The sequence below is a fragment of the Pteropus medius genome, unplaced genomic scaffold (assembly GCF_902729225.1).
Source record: "Pteropus medius unplaced genomic scaffold, Ma_sr-lr_union100, whole genome shotgun sequence".
NCBI classification, from domain to species: Eukaryota; Metazoa; Chordata; class Mammalia; order Chiroptera; family Pteropodidae; genus Pteropus; species Pteropus medius.
In genome coordinates, this window is record NW_024349803.1 from 14806397 (window position 1) to 14823210 (window position 16814).

The 16814-nt window shown below is 46.3% G+C and overlaps 1 protein-coding gene across 2 annotated transcripts in view; it reads left to right on the forward strand.

The window, feature by feature from the left end:
- Positions 1-1280: 1280 nt before the first annotated feature.
- Positions 1281-16814, forward strand: part of ENTPD3 (ectonucleoside triphosphate diphosphohydrolase 3) — a 28484-nt gene continuing 12950 nt past the window's right edge. Inside the window, exons 1-4 of one of the 2 annotated variants that reach the window (XM_039837385.1) lie at positions 1281-1412; positions 2216-2267; positions 5928-6055; positions 12943-13060. In XM_039837385.1, coding sequence (XP_039693319.1) covers positions 2228-2267; positions 5928-6055; positions 12943-13060 — 286 coding nt within the window. In that variant the 5' untranslated portion in view covers positions 1281-1412; positions 2216-2227. The other variant, XM_039837386.1, reaches the window with a different exon arrangement.

Genomic DNA, 16814 nt, shown 5'->3' on the forward strand with positions numbered 1-16814 from the left:
CAAATTGAAACTTACATCATCAGGTCTCCTGGTTCTCAAGCCTTTAGACTCAGACTAGAATCACACCACTGGCTCTCCTGGATTTCTAGCTTGTCAACTGTGGATCCTGCGACTTCTCAGTCTCCATAACCACACAACGCCTTATGATAAATCTCTTCATATGCACGTCCTGTTGGTTCTGTTTCTCTGGAGAACCCAGACCGATGCAGATGTTTACAAATGTCAGATAGAAATGTCTAAAGCCTCCTCTGATGAAAGGGTTATAAAACCGTAAATTCAGAGAAAAATCGTTTGCTTCTTTGGCTTTACTTTTTGCCAGACAAACAAAAGAACCTCAAGAAAAATGAGGTAATGAATTTCAGTAAAATTTAAGTTTGGCTGAAATGGTGGAGGTGAGGACTGCTTTGGAGGAGAGCAAGAATTAGGATTATCTGGGGCACGTGCTCACACACGCATGCGCGTGTGCGTGCACACACACGCAATCTAGCTTGGGACCTTTCTTCCTGGGCTTAGAGGCGCAGGCAGGCCCAGGACGTGGCGGGGGGCCTTAGCTTTTTCTTGCAGACAATCAGGAGCCACACGAGGAGGGTGGTCCAACATAAGCCAGGTTCATCCTCTTGCCAGGATCATTCTCAGGGCCCCTGGGGTCATTCAGGGGGCCTGGGAGGCTGCCTGCTGCTGCATTCAACACAGACTCCTGGGGCATTTGAGTTGTTGCAGCCCATGCTGCATTTTTGACATCTTTCCTACTTGGCCTCTTCCAGGCAGTGCTCGTCCTAAATTATGACCTCTTGACACCCATACACGATGTGGTAGGGGAGAGCATCGTTCCCCGGGAATGGCCAGCGCAGATATGCTGAAACGGCGGAGATAGGGTGCCTCGGCATTACTTTGGGCGTTTGGCTGCAGGTGACCCAGGGATCAGCCTGCCTACTGGCCTCACCCCCAACATTACAGGTGTTGTCTGGCCTCCGCTTCACGGAAAGTCCGGGCGCAGGGCACACCTGTGAGCGCCCACGGAGTCCCAGGCTCTGCCCTCCCCCACTTCCCCTCCACTTAGGGTTGGGGGAAAGGAGGAAAGCAGAAGACAGATCAAAAGGTTCTCGTTTTTGATGGAAATGAGGGAGGCAGGCAGTGGACACCTCTCCACTTCCCCAGGTAGGCCCGGGCGGGATTAGGGTGGGGTCCCCAGGCCTCGCAAGCCCCACCCCCTTCTACTTCAGGTGGAGGTGACGTCAGAGAGAACTGAGAGGGGGAAGGTGAAGAGGTGCTCAGCCTTGACCCGGCCGAGGGGGCGGTCCCCGGCCACGGGCGCCCCGCCCCGCCCGGCCTCCGCAGAAGCCTCAAGCACGCTGGCCGCCGGCGGCCACTGCGGCAGCGACAGTCGCCTTCCTCCGGTCGTCCGTGCGCAGGTGAGCACAGGGGCTCCAGCCCCGGGGCCGCCAAGGAAGGAGCGGGAAGCTTCGTGAGGCTGAGAGCTGGAAGGGAAGGAAACGTAATCGGATTCCTCAGAGGTCTAGAAGTGGGGCTGAGGGACGCGAACCCCAAACCCCCGGGCGGCGAGGAGGTGCTCTCTGCCATGCTCTGAGAGGTGAACGTGTCTTTACCGAGCGCCTCTGTGAGTCCCGGGATGCGCTGAGCGCTTAGATGCCGGCGGCTGTGTGGAGATTGGGGCCTCCCGGATCCTGGGGCGGGGGCTCCCGGGGGGCCCCACATCCTCTCCCAGTTGTTCCAGCAGCAGAAGATATCCCCCCCTCCCCGGGTTTTGAAAAGGCCACCCCAGGCTCGCGGGTTGACGACCGCACACAGAAACCTTCCTTGCTTGTGTGCTTTGAAGAATCGCCCTGCCTCAGCCTTGTGCCTGTCAATCCGCGCAGGATTTGTTCTGTCGGGGGTGTTCCGTACAGGTGGAAAAATCTACAGGGGGGGAAAAAAATAGACTTGTTTTTGAAAACATTTTTTCAGTTTAAAATTTCAGCAAACCCGTTCTCTCTTTCCTTGCATTTGAAGCGACGCTTGCGTGTAAGCCCCAGCTTTGGGTCTTATCTCTGAAGTTCTGGGTTGACCGCACCGCACCCCACCCCATCCTACCCCACGTTTCCCCGTGAGGTTTTGATTTGGAGGAAGCGGGTTTGTGTTTTAACAGTGTGCAAGTGTTTTGAACTGAAGTCAGGGGCCTTGGACACATTGTCCCTCTGTGTTCTCTCACCTGCAGCTGGAGGAAAAGATGTTCACCGTGCTGACACGTCAACCTTGTGAGCAAGCAGGTTCGTATCCCCGAGTGATTTTGTCCAATTACATGAGAATTTCAGCTTCAGCCCACAGTTTCTCATCCGTATCCCTTGCAAATCATTGTTTAGCCTTTTTGGGTTGAGGCTCAGTTGCTCACTGGGTTTTCATCTCAGGCATTCCTCAGATAAAAGTAATGCTTTCCATCAAAGCTATGCAAAACAAGGACTAACATGCACGTTTCGCTTAAACGGTTTTTCCGGTTTGCATAATCCATTAATTTGGCCCTTGTGGTTTCCCTTACCCTGCTGTAAGATTTGCTTTAGAATATTGTTGATTTTGTGATGAACTTTAAAATACTTGGGTCTTTCCTCTATTTCCATCCAAGTGTTGTTGCTGGCACAGCGCCTACAGCATCCCCTCCCCTCCCCCATCCCCCGCCCGCCATAGGTCAGCATTGTTACTGCTGATACTGCAGGCACATGTGCAGAATTCTCTGTCTCTCTCTCTGCCTCTCTCTGTCTCTGCCTCCTCTCTAATCGTCTCTGTCTCTGTCTGTCACAATCTGTCTAATCTCTCTCTCTCTCTCTCACACACACACACACACGCACGCACGCGCGCACACACACACACACACACTTCCAAGCTTGACCCCCCTGCCTGCTTCTGGAGCACCTTTTGCAGTTGCTCATCCAAAAGCCCAGAAGGCTCGGGCTCCTCCACTCTCAGGCAGGCAGTTTGTAATGACCGTGTTTGTACAGCCAATGACGGCACCGCTCTAGCCCCCGTTCCCTAAGCGAATGAGACCACGTCTAGTCCGTTTTGCTTTGTGACAGGTTTTTCTGCCTGGGCAAGGGTTTGCTTAAGGTAATCATAGCTTTTTACCTAAAAAACTGCTGAAGCACAGAAGACTTAGGAGCCTAGCATATGGCTGTGGTCAGGAGACTGCTTCCCTCCCGCTTCCCTCCCAGTGGACAGATGTTTTTAGTCACACCCTTAAATTGGGTATTCTTGTCTTGCAAAGGATATGATTTTAGGGTAGTAGGGGCGATTTATATAAATCTTTTTGTTATCGTAAAGGAAAATTGTACCTAAGGAGCTGGTTTACTTTGATTTCCAGGTTTTCCCCTAAACACTTGAACTTTTAATACATATACTAAACATCACACGTAGAGACTAACTTGTTACATTCCTTCCAAAGAACAATTTTAACTTGGCAGATAGAACCTCTCCTATGTCTAGTTAGAGGAAAAAAAAAGTCCCTTAAACTAACACTGACATGTGGATTCTTTAAAAGTTAATGCAAAGTTTGCCTCTCTGGATAAACTGGTTTCTGTCTGGGTTCATGTACTTTTTTACAGAATCACAGGAAAGTGAGCTAGGACCCCTTTAGAGACTCTGAAGGTCAACTCCATAGTGGTTATCCCCCCTCCAGTTGCTATCACAAATGATTCTGCAATGAGTAACTTTGTATATAAGTCATTTTACACATGCGGGACTAGTTCTGTGGAATAAATTCCCTGAAGTGAGATCGCAAGTCAGATAATATACACATTTTGCAATTATTGTGAGTGACTATTGACAAATTGCCCTTCACTGATGCTGTGCCAGTTTAAATTCCCGATGATGAGGTAGAAGAATTAAGGCATTGAGTGATGACCTTGACATCAAGAAGTGTCTGTGGCAGCATCTATACTGCAGGGGGTCAGATGGGACAGAAAGAGATGGCTATTCTGAGCCACTGAGACCCGCTGCATGACTGGCCACCCCAGGTAGTGAGTATTGTGATATGGCTGGATATTGGTTCTGAGTCTAATGCTATTATGGTGGTATACACATGCCTTTTTTTTTTTCTTCCAGAAAAAAGTCTCCTAAAAATAATGGAGTAAAGCATAGGTTATGATGATCTAAGGGTAACTGTTCTGAAATAGGACGGAATCTACCCCATTTCTGTTCAGTATAACTTTTCTACAGTGATGGAAATGTTCCACGGCTGCCCCGTCAGTATGGCAGCCACGAGCCACACGTGGTTATCCAGCACTTGAGATGTGGCCAGAGTGAGGAACTGAGTTTTTGATTTTATTTAATTTTTATTAATCTACTTTTAAGTACCCAATGGTGAGAGACATACTGGGATTCTCTGAATCCAGTGATCTTCCTGTTATGCTAGTGTTTATCATATTTCAGCCATTTGGATGTCATCATGTACATTTATGCCATAATAGTTCTACCAAGACTATTATATAGTCAATATTTTAATTGCATGTCTTTTTATCTTTTTAAAAAATTAAGTATAACTCCCAAAACTAATATAATATTATATGCCAACTGTAATTTAAAAATAAAAAAATATTTTAAAAAATTATGTATAATTTATACATAGTGAAATTTATATATAGAACTTAAGCTGTGCCTCTAAACTGGGTATTCTGGCCTACCAAAGAGATATGTTTTTAGGGTCGGTATAATTTATGTCTTTTTTTTTCCTCACGTGAAATTACACCTAAGGAGCTGGTTTCCTTTGATTTTTAGGTTTTCCCAAAGGACTTTGAAAGATTTGACGAATTTTGACAAATGCATACACACCCATATCATCCACAATCTTATTAAGATATAGAGCATTTTCATTACCCTAGAAAGTGCCCATGTGTTCCTTGAATCCCTTCTCCCGACCCCCAAACAATAACTGTTCTGATTTCTATCACTTGCCCACTTTAGAATTTCCCATAAGTGGAATCATTTCAGTATAGTACAGTACTAGCTTCTTTCTTTCTATTTAAAAATCTAGTTGCCACTTTATGAAATTTTCATTAGCCCACACTTGTTTCTTAAGACTCAACTAAGTATCTGCTAGTAATCTTCTAGTTAAGCAATATTAGTTTAAAGTTAATAAATAGACATAGTTTATGATGGTATATAACATATTTTTACACAATATATATAGAATAATATATCTTTACTTAGGGGCTATATATTTAGTTTAAGATTATTCACGTACTTTATTTTTTTTCCTTTTAAATGGATAGATATAGTTTACATATTATGATTAAAATACAAATACCAGAGATTACATGACCCATTTGGGAAGAAACACATGGATTGGGGTCTAGATAGTCTTTGTGAAGATGCAGGTGACACCTTGTGCCTTCACTGTAGATACAGGAAAAATGACTGAAGGTGAATTCTTATTGGGAACCCAAATACTTTAGAAATTCAGACATGTCACCATTTGTTTGATAATAAGTGACCGTGTACTGATCTTTAAAGTAAATCATTGATTATATATGAATTAAAGTATTAATTTTTTTTATTTATCTGCCATTATTTTTAAATGAAATATTATATCATCTACTTTTTTTTTCAAACATATCACCCCATATTTTTCAAATGTACATTGAAACAAATGTTACTGTAAATCATCTCAGAGACCAGGAGTAATATGCATCGCATACGTTAGGAAATTCCACAAAGCTAACCACGCATACCCGTCCTGCAAACGCTGTTTTAGTTCACTCTTTGGGGGAATGATGAATGGGTATTGGAGCCCAGTCGCTGCTCTGCCTTAAAAGTGTGAGTCTCACGAAAGTCTCACGGAAGAAGTGACGTACACACATAGCACAGGCCATGGATTCTACAAAGAAGGCCAGTGCCTTGTCCCTACTTTCCTCTCACGTGTCTTCTGGGTCTTCCCGCCTTAGGCCTCAAGGCCCTCTCCCGAACTCCAGCCATTGTCGCCTTGGTGGTCTTGCTTTTGAGTGTTGTGGTGCTGGTGGCTATCACCCTCATCCAGATTCACCAGAAAGAGATCCTTCTTCCAGGACCAAAGGTAAGCGTGAGGGGATTGGCACCGAAGGGGAGAAATGAGCTATGACATCAATTATTCCAAAGTCATGAGTTAGACGATAAGAAAACTCTTTCCCCTGCCTCCAGCTGGAGCCGGGAAAGGTGGCGTAAAACCCAAAGGAGAAGGTCCAGGCATGCTGGGTTTGCGATGTCTGAGGCCACGCATGGACAGTAACGACACTTCCGAGGACTCTATGGTCTTGCTTTGACCCCTGACTCATGGAATTGAGGCTACACTTTGTAGCTAGTAATTATAGATGGCTACCAAAGATTCACCAGCTTGCGCATTCCCCCAGAGCATACATCCGTCATCACGAGGGGCGATTAGGGGACCCGGGCACCTCTTCCGGCCTAGCCTGGGCGAACAAAAAATCGAGGACTTGACAATGTCTCCGTGAGCTGTGTTTGTGCTACTTCTCCTCAGTCTAGACCTGTGCCATGATCCTTCTGACTCGAGCTGAAAAAATTACTCAGGACCTTGTGCTCACTTCCAGAGGCCATTCTCAGCCCTTGATAGGTCCATCCTCAGATACTCTCTTAGATGACCTCTGGGAGCCTGAGAATCATATATATCGCCCCAGCCTTGGCTGTAAGGATGATGGGAGGTGATCCCATGAGGGACTGTCAAATGAAAGGTGAAGAGAGTCAGCGAGTCCTTCAATCAGTAGGTAGAGGTCAGCATACTTGTCCTGTAAAGGGCCAAATCGTACATATTTTAGACTTCTAGGGCCATTCATAGTCTCTGCTGCACGTGCATCCTTTTATTTTTGTCTTCTTATGACTCTAAAAAAGTAAAACCCTTTTTTAGCTCGAGAGACCTATGGGCCAGGTAATTAGGACCAACTATGTTATTCGAATCTCATGTAGCATTTACACTTGACCTCACGAGTCCTTTCTAACATCTTCCTGCTGTCAGTGACTGATTGATGACTACATCTGAGATAGAAGTTTTTAAAAGATAAGAGACTAATATTGCCTGGGCTCTGTGGATGAGTTTGAGCCACCATTCCGAGACTACCTTTCTATAGGACGAAAGTAAAATCTCCTTTAGATAATGGCATTTAGTGCCTTTATTTAAGAATGTAGTTCATTTTATTTAAGAATCTCAGCCCCCACGAATAACATGAATAAAAAGGAAAAAGAAACCTTATGTAACTGTCCGATAATGAGGGGGAAACAAATTATCTGGTTGTCCAAAGGCATTTCGAGAAGCTGTTTTCTCAAACTCCGGGCACTGCCTTCTTCTATAAACTATATGAAATCAGGATTGCAACTGAGAGTAAAACCATCTTCTTATACTTTGTAAGTTGCTCTTCAGTTTATTGAGCACTTTTTCTGGAGTAATCTCATTCAACTCTCGTGCCAACTCTAGAAGGTGAGCAAAGCAAACACTGTGACCAGTATTTTACAAGTGAAAAAACATAGATTTGGCCAGTAGATGGCAAGACAGAACTGAAAACCAGCCCCTTCTGTTCCCAGGGCTCTCTTCAGTTACCTGCCACCTTCCCTGGTCCTGAGTTCTGAACGGGGAACCCGGGAGGAGGTGTGGCCTTGTGATAAGAGCACATGTCCTCGTTGGCATAGGAGGGAAGGTGGGGGGATGGGTGCAGATGCAGGAAAGTTTGTTGAATTGAGGGAGAGAAGTTTTTCCTGATTAGGGGGGAGGCTAGTCCTGCCCTTAGACCTGAGTAACTGGGGCCCCTGCCCTGGGCCGCGTATTTCAAAGGGACCTGCACTCCCTCCATGGGACAAGGGCGTATGCCCTCCCAGAGTCACGGTTTCTCTTCTAGAACATGCTGTGGTGCCCGGGGCCACCACAGGATCTGCATGGGCCTCCTCCAGAGATCCAACCTCACCACTGGTCTGAGGAACAGCAGAGAGGCCACTGCTTGCAGGGAATATAGACAGAGGATGGACGTGGGGTCCGAGCTGTCCCACCTCTTACGGTCAACAAACAGGTGCACGAAGCTCTTGACTCTGTAGACTTGCCAGGAGTGGGAAGAAGACAGATGGAGTGGGGTGAGCAGGACAAAAGTTTTCATTTGTAAAATTTTCCCTCAGGCCCTACAAAAGTTAGGCATGGGCTGGTCAGGCGGTTGGCAGCTGCTGACTTCCACTTATTCTGGGGTGTAAGTTTATACTTACCTCTGTTCATACTGGGGGACATGGAGGAAGTAGATAGAAGACCAGAAGAATAAACTGAGTGGAGAAAGGAGAATCCCGGGCCATATGGAGGGCCACGGTTTTAATGCTACTGTCTCAGGTGGGTTCCCCCAGGCAAAGAGGCACGTGACAATAGGACACCTGAGGTTGGCCGCAGGAAGCATGGATACGGGGAGTGGGGAAGGGAGACAGGTTGCCACTGTGGGCACCTGGGGCTCAGTCCTGCTGAGGATGCCACGGAGTCACCGAAGAAGGCATCTCAGGGTTGTCCTCTACCAAGGGGCATGCACAGAACACCTGCCTGCCAGCTGGGCTGCTCAAGAGCTATTTACACACCACTTCCGTCAGTCATCAGCTGAAAGGCTGCTCCCTGGGGAATGTTAACTCTGGTACTCCTGGTGCATTGTATGCTCAGGCCACTAGAGATAGCCTTCGGGCAGGTAGAAAGTTCCCGGTTGGACATCACGGTGGTGAGGCCTGAGGGACTGTGGGCAGGGAAACCTCAGTGACTGTTCCACGTAGATACGATTGTTATTAACCCCATTCTGCAGATGAAATAGAACAGACAGAGCGAACAGCTGCCCTCGATTCTGCAGATTGAACATAGCAGAACCGGCCTAGAAGAGAGCAGAGAACACCGGCCTGAAGCAAGGGTTGGATCAGAAGACGTGCCTTCGCCAATTAGCAGACAGTTCAGAGGGGATGTTTCAACTCTTCAGAATCTTGCTGTCAGTCCCCAGTCACAGTTGTAGGGGACAGGAAGTTGTAGCGTTGGAAAACTGGCTCCGAAGGCCCATTCTGCTTAGTTGGGTGGATTCGATGTGAGAGAGCGCAGACGTTCTAGGCCAGTGGAACCAGCCTTGGGAGAGAACCTTCCACGTGCAGCTTTTCTCAGGGTGTTGAGAAAACTTTTGCACGGTGTGCTCGGGGTGGGAAGGGAGGTTGTGGGGGTGCAGTTGAATGACTGCGAGGGCTTAATTGTCATGTTCATGTTTTCCTGCCAGGAGCCCTGCTTCGCCTTGGTGTGCACCTGGCAGTTGGTTGCGAGGGGCCAGCTCCACAGCGGCCTCCCTAGGGGCGGGGGCTGGAATGTGTCTCAAGTTCTCTTGAAAGGCCATGATATCTGGCAATTAAATCCAACTTTGGGTTACCTAACCTTGTTCTTATCCGAGGGCTGACATGTCTGCAGCCCCTTTTTTCATTGTTACAGGTCTGATCTGCTCTACCAGCTGAAGAGTAAACATGTTGTTCACTCAGGTCCCCACCAGCTTTATGATCATTTGAGACCTGTATCTTCCTCCTGAGGCTTCATGGTCCTCACCTCCAGTCAACAATTGTCCAGAAGCCCTAGAGTTTCTCAGTCCAGCATGATCAATACCATTGCCGTTGCCTCTTGCGGCTACACGATGTCACTGTTGAAGAAGGGCCTGCATAGTCTCAGAGTTTCGGGGGCAAGCAAGGCTTTTCTCCTGTCACCTGTTCAGGTCACATTAGTTCGCCATGTTGGGTCACTCTCCTATGCTTGGCTGTTACTCTCCAAAACACAACCCCCGGGCCAGCCTGTGTTAAAAGCATTTCCTTCCAATCGTCATCAAGCCTGGATCACCAGCCTGGATCTCTGGGGCCCGCCCTGGTCTACCCCTTGAAGAGTGAGAGTTGGATAATTGGTTTCTTCCTTTCCAGAAGGAGCCCTGGCTCCTTAACCTCCCCTCCGGTCAGATCTGCAGGCCACTTAACTAAGAGTTTGCTCTCCGGAGACGTTTTGTCTGAACAAACACAGTCTGCCAGACCATCTCAGGCACCTTGTTTACTGAACAGTCAGTCACCTCATTAGACCTGGTTTCCTTGGAACTCCGTGAACGTGTGGGGGCTACGAGTACAGGGTTGAGAGCCTGTTAGGCCCAGGCTTATCCCAAGTCTGTGACCTTGGGCAATTACTTACCTCTGTGAGCTGCAGTGTTCCCATCTCTCAAGTGGGGATGATGATAACACCTGCTTTATAGATATAATAACGCTAAAGCACTTTACGCAGTGCCTGGCATATTATAAGCACTCAATAAGTGTTTATTACTATTACTATTTGTATCATAGTGATGATGATGATGATGAAAAACAAACCTAAGAAAGCTGATCTTATGATCATTGCTTTTGCTTTTGTCAGAAGCTCACACAGTCCTTAAGTTTTGGACCATGGGGTCCAATGGAAGACTTTATTTTTGGTTAAGCCTCTGAGTATGTCTTCAGTTCCATATTCAAGCCATATTTTTTTCTGACACTGTGTTAGACAGCGGGTTACTTACTGTTTCCCATCCCAGCATCACCTGCCCAGCTGAACGGAGTGAGATTCTTCCCCCCTCCCCCACCCTCCCTGGAACGACACCAAGTTCCACCGATCTGGGCAAATGAACTCTGAACACTAATTAAAGATCCACTTTTCCATGTTTGAAAATGCCAGTGAACGATGGTGAAGGTGGTTCATTGTTAGACAGAAGTAGCGTTGGGCCTCACGGCCGGACCCTGTCAGCCCTTCAGCGGGGGCCTGGTGGGCAGCCATCTCTCCAGGCTCACACAGCGGAGCCCATGGCCGCCTTCCATCCTGGCAAAAACTGGACTTTAGCTGGAGCCACAACAAGAATGGACGTCCTTCCTTCCTTCTGATCTTGACCCAGCAACCCTGGCTTCATACATAGGGAAAATGCATGCTTCATGTAGGGTTAGAGTAAAGATTTGGGGAAAGGCAGTTACCCCCTGGAGTCACCCCCTTATTCTCTCTTTTCCAGCTTATGGGTCAGTACAGGCATGGAGGGGCCCATGCATCAGGTGGACAGCTGGAGGGAGGAAAGAAAGCCCATGGATAATGTAGAGGGCCCGCTTTCCTTCTTGCCTTCTGTTTCAACCTGTGCTTTGGTCTCATGCTGAGGCTCTGCCTGGAATGGATTGTGAACAATGCCTCCTTTATTTGCCAGGGGAGGTGTCATGTCAGGATCTGATCAGCATTCATCGGACTGAAGGGCTGAGATTAAGAGGCTGTCCAAGTTCAAATACCAATGAACACAGGATGTTCTGTCTCATATAATGGAGAAGCACTGATTCGGGAGCCGGAGCAACATTTTTTTTTTATTTGGTCCCATTTCAAATGAAGCAAGAATTTGTGATAGTAGAAAGTTGGAAACCTCCTAAATGTCAAGAATCAGGGAATTGAGGAAATAAATTATTGTACATCTCACAGTGGATGCGATGATTGTACTGAAAATGGTGATATCCGTCTATGTTTACAGGCATGGAGAGATATTCATGATATAATTTTAAGAAAGAATTATGTACAATATAATGGAAAGGATTATGTACAATATAATCCTGTGTTGATTTCAAAACATAAGTCTAAACACATATGTATTTATGTAGCTGTATGCTACATAAGACCATTAGGAAAGATATATAACAATAGTTGATTTGAGAGGTGTTACTTACTTTTCTTTCCTTTTTTCCTTGCTTTGTTCTTTTGTTTATTTTGCTTTACTGGTTTTTTAATATATGATAGTAGCCTGTATTTATTGAGCAGCCACTAACCATTAGGCATTTGATCTCCTACTTAATTCTGAAAGTAAGTTGTCTAAAGATGAGGGAGACCAGAGAGGTTCGGCCTCTTACTCAGGGTCATAAATGCAAGAATCTGTCTGACTTGGCCTGCTCCCAGAACCCAACTTCATCTTCCTCCCTGGGACAGCGTCGGTGGAACCAGGGAAAAGCTGCCACCCAGAAGGCTCAAATACCCGGAACTGACTCCAGGCCCAGCCAGATACTGGCTTGGGTCAGCATTACTCATTCAATCCCCACAGGCTGCGAACACACGTTCTCTCCTGGTCAGGCTGGTCCAGGGCCTGGGCTGGGCCACACCTTCAGGCGAAGCTTCCTGGTGCCTGCCTCAAGCTGGGCAAGATGGTCTGGGGATCCCAGGCTACTCTGCTGTGCACAGCCAGTCCCGGCAGTGACCTTGCAACACCCTTCTGTCCGTTTGTTATCAGAGTGGGACAGTATGCCAACATGAGTTTCTATTTGGGGTTTCCCCTCCTTCGTTATGAATACTTTAACTCTGAGGGCCGACACGGATATAATGTGTTTTTCTCATGTGAGAGCTTCCTTCCTTTAGTTTCTTTTTTGTTTATTCCCAAGCCGATAGGCCAAAAGTTTGGAAAATAGAGGGCAGCAGGTGACTGACTGACTATTTATTTCCCTCCTGAGACCTGGGTGGCTCCCGTCCCCCACCTCAGTGGTCCAGATGAGGGGATATCAGGGGACCTATCTTTGTACGTAAGATCTTTGGAGTACTGCTTTTTAACCTTGGCTGTGTATTGCAATCATTAAGGGAGCTTTAAAAACTGTTGATGCCTGGGTCCGCTCCCAGAGATTCTGATTGAATGGATCTGGGGTGCAGCCTCAGCACTGGGAGTTTCAAAAACTCCCCAATGATTCTAATGTGTGGCCAAATCTGAGAACCATGCCCTAGAACACGTGACTCATCTCACTCTATCTCCTCCCCCACAGTCCAAGAAGAAAATAGTTTTTCCTTCTTGATCAGCCCCTACCTAAGTGGAGCAATGTGAATTAAGCTCTGGGGAGTATTTGGGGCTCTCAGTCACCCCCTGGGGAAAGGAGGCCTCAGTGTCCCAGTGCATTTCTGATTCTCTCTTTTTTCCTTTTATACAGTATGGAATTGTGCTCGATGCCGGGTCTTCCAGAACCACCGTCTACGTGTATCAGTGGCCAGCAGAGAAGGAGAATAACACTGGAGTGGTCAGTCAAACCTGCAAATGTAGTGTGAAAGGTAAGGCCCAGACTGAGTCTGGGAGGCCCAAAGGGAAGCAAGCTAGCATCCGAATGTCCTTTGGAGCCCTGGGAGATGGTCCTGCGAAGCTGCCTGGGCTGGGTATCAGGAAAATATGAGATTTTTATGCTAGTGCTGCTACTCATCAGTACAGTGACCTTGCGCAGTCACTTCCCTTCTCTGTGAAACATGGCAGGATGGGGGGGTATGTCAAGAATTGTGAATGATCTGTGATATTACCCTGCCACTCTTTCATGGATGCTGGTGGAAGACACAAGACTACTAGGTCCGAAACGAAGGACAGTTTATTATTCACAGCAATAGCAGTAGCCAGAGTATCAGCATTTTCTTATGCTGGTTCTCTTAGCCCCAATTTGCACCGAGTAGTGTAAAGAGGGCCAGATAGTACCTGCCCACGCAGTGGGTTACATTACAGAAGAGAAATTTGAGATTAGGGAATACGAAACATTTATAAAGGGCACTGATCAGGCCTACCTTTTGCTCCGGGGGTGAAACTTATCTCTGTCTGCAAACATTCTTGAGAAGATAGTCCAGAACAAAGGCAGCCAGCGCCTCTGCTCATAAAGCACATGGAAACATGAGAGACCCATGGGAAATTGTCTTCCACCAGGTGTTTGTGGGTGAGGGCGAGATGGGGTGGAGGGAGATGGGCAATGTGTAAATAGGCATGGCTCTGCCCCAGCACGGCTTTACTTATGGACCCTGAAAATTTGAATTTCATTATAATGCTCACAAGTTACAAGATACGATTCTTCTTTTAATTCCTCCACCCACCATTTTGAAATGTAAAAATTGTCTTATACGGACTGCACAAAAAACCCATGTGCTGCCAACCCCCGAAATAGACCGTTATCAGCATCTTTAATGACCCCCCCATGCAGCTCCCTGCCTCCCCTACAACATACCCTGAGTTTTATATTAGGTGTTTACATGTTCTTCTTTATAGTTTTGTTCTTAACGTGTTTAGTTTTTCCTGTTTTTGAAAATGGAATCAAACACGTGTTTATATAAACAGAATCAAACATTTATTCTTCTGTCATTTGCTTGGTTCACTAACATTGGGTTTTAAGATTCATCTATGTTGATGTGAGGAGCAGGAGCTCATTCATTTTTCCCTGTCGATAGACATGTGTATTTCCCTGGGTTGTCAATAAAGATGAGTATCTTTTCCTATGGCCATTTCTGTTTCCTGTGAAATGCCTGTTCATGTCTTTTGCTCATTTTTCTACTGAATTCCTTGGATTTTTCTTATTAAGTCATTGGAATTCTTTATATATAACGTGAATATGAATGCTTTTCTGGTGTTATTATATTGTTGCTAACATCCTCTCACAGCTTATAGTTTGCCATTTTAGTCTCTTCATGATGTCTTTTGATGAACAGAGATTCTTAATTCTTATGTAGGTGCAATTATCGATTTCTTCCTTTATAGTTTGCTCTTCTGTACATCAAGAAGTTCTTCCCTATCCTGTGGCCATAAATATATTCTTCTATCAAAGTTTTATAATTTTGCCTCTTACAATTAAGTCTTTACATAATCAAGCCTAGTAGTGAATGTGTATATGTGTGAGCCTTTTTAAAAGCTAATCTCTTTACATAGTCAATAGCAGTATGATAACTTTGCATGGTGACAGATGGTTACTAGACTTAGTATGATGATCATATCTTAAGATATATAAATGTCGAATCACTATGTTGTACACCTGAAACTAATATAACATTGTATGCCAACTATACTTTGATGATGACGATGATGAAAGCCAGTCTCTTTGGAGCATTATGATCTTCGAGTTGGCCTGGGGCTTCCCAATCGGTGTGTCCTAATAGGTTACAGGTGTACCCACAGGACAGCAGGTTAGAGACTCCAGACTAGTCCTCCCAGCCCTAAATAGCTCCTTCATTTCTCTTAATGAACTGCCCAAATATTATAATTTCTGGGAGGTCATCGCATTGGAATAGTTGAGAAGCAGAACTGGCTTTTCCCGAGAGTCTTCTGTGATTGGCCAGGGTGAGTTCTGATCACCTGGCCTCCCAGGGAGGGCAGCCTAGAGCTCGCCTACCCTTGTGCATAGGTACCACAGATTAGATTCTCTAAAAGGAGATGCTGAGGTGGTTTGGGATGTAAGGTAGAGATCTGCACCTGTGGGAGGAAGGAGGAAGAAGAAGGATTGGACAGAGGAGAGGTTAATGCAGACCTGACAAGTTTCAGCCCATTAGTCACCCACCCTTCACTGGGTTGCAGTGGCCTGAAGTGGCTGGGCTGTGATACTCCTGTCACCTTCAATCATTGGATGTTGTCATCCTGGGAATAGGAGGACATCGGGCAAGGCTGCCAGCTCTCTTTAGCAGAGGCAAACCCTGAAGTTGCTGACAGCTGGGACAGTAAGTCTTTATTTAAAGGGCATCTGTGTGGCACCTCTCTGGGCTCGTCACCACAGGAGACCTGGATGTTTTCTGAGTACTGCCTGCATTGTTGTCCACAAGACACAGGCGGCAGTAGCTTTGCTGTGACCTCAGCCAGAGATCCCATCTCTGTTCTCCTAACTTCTGAGCCATTTCCTCAGCTGTAAGTATGAATAAGTGCTGCAGGATGCTTGTTTAGGAAAGAGAGACCACACATGTCAAGCAAAGACAGGATAGTGCAGGGCGATGATTAAGACTTCACCTCACTCCTGTTGTGTGAGCTCTGGAAATTATCTCACATCTCTGAGTCTTGACCCTCTTATCTCTAAAATACAAAGCATGATTATAGTAATACCTCCCCTGTACGAATGATTTGAAGATTAAATACATAATATATGTCAAGCAGGTAGCAAATGCCTGGCATACAGTTAGTCAGTGCTTAATAAGTGTTAGCTATTATTATCCATGGGACACTATACTGTAGAGCTTCTGGTAGACATTCTTGCCAAAAGGTGACTCTGTCCCTTAGTTACAAGATCTGTTTAGACTCGGGAAAGCATTTCAGCCAAGTCAGTCCTGATGGCCCTCTGACTTGAGGGAGAGGTGGGACTTTCATGAGGAGGACAGGCCGACCCTCAGGGGCAGGGGCCCTTGGCCCACCCAGGGTGTGATTTAGGGAAGGGACAAGGTCATGGACCCACACCGCATCCATAAATGGATCTTCCGTCCTTTGATCACAGTAGCCTCAGAGATCCCTATATACTCTGAATGACCAAAAGACAACAAACTAGAGCTTAATTACAGAGTCGAAGTTTGCTAAGTGTCATCCCTTCGAGGACATGTTGTTTTTCCAGGGATAATCTGGGTTTCTGGTTTCTCAACTGCAAATTTCCCCTGGACAACCTTGTTTTATCCAGTGTGAGGGGGTGGTGTATGCTTGCTCGCTCAGCAGTGGCCCTCAGAAATTTATTTCTCAGGAGGTCCCTAGTGAGTATCAGACCTGGGTTGCTGCTCTTTTCTGTGAGTTCACTGGGTGCTGCCTTTGCCCGCAGTTCCCAGGCTGGTGTCTGTAGCTCTGGCTGCTTGCTGTAAAGCAACGTTCCCTGGAGGGCACTGATTCCTTGATGCCCCTTATCTCTTGCAGTGTGCAGTGCCAGTGCCACAAGGGACGTTTGTGTTTTCCCTTTACACCAGTGACTAGAAAATCTTTAAGCTCCACTGGAGCCTCAGCTTAGCCATCTCCTTCACTACAATACCTCAAAGAGTTGCTTCAGGGACCAGGCTACTACAGTACTGAAAGCATCCCTTGCTAGGCACATAACTTATGCTT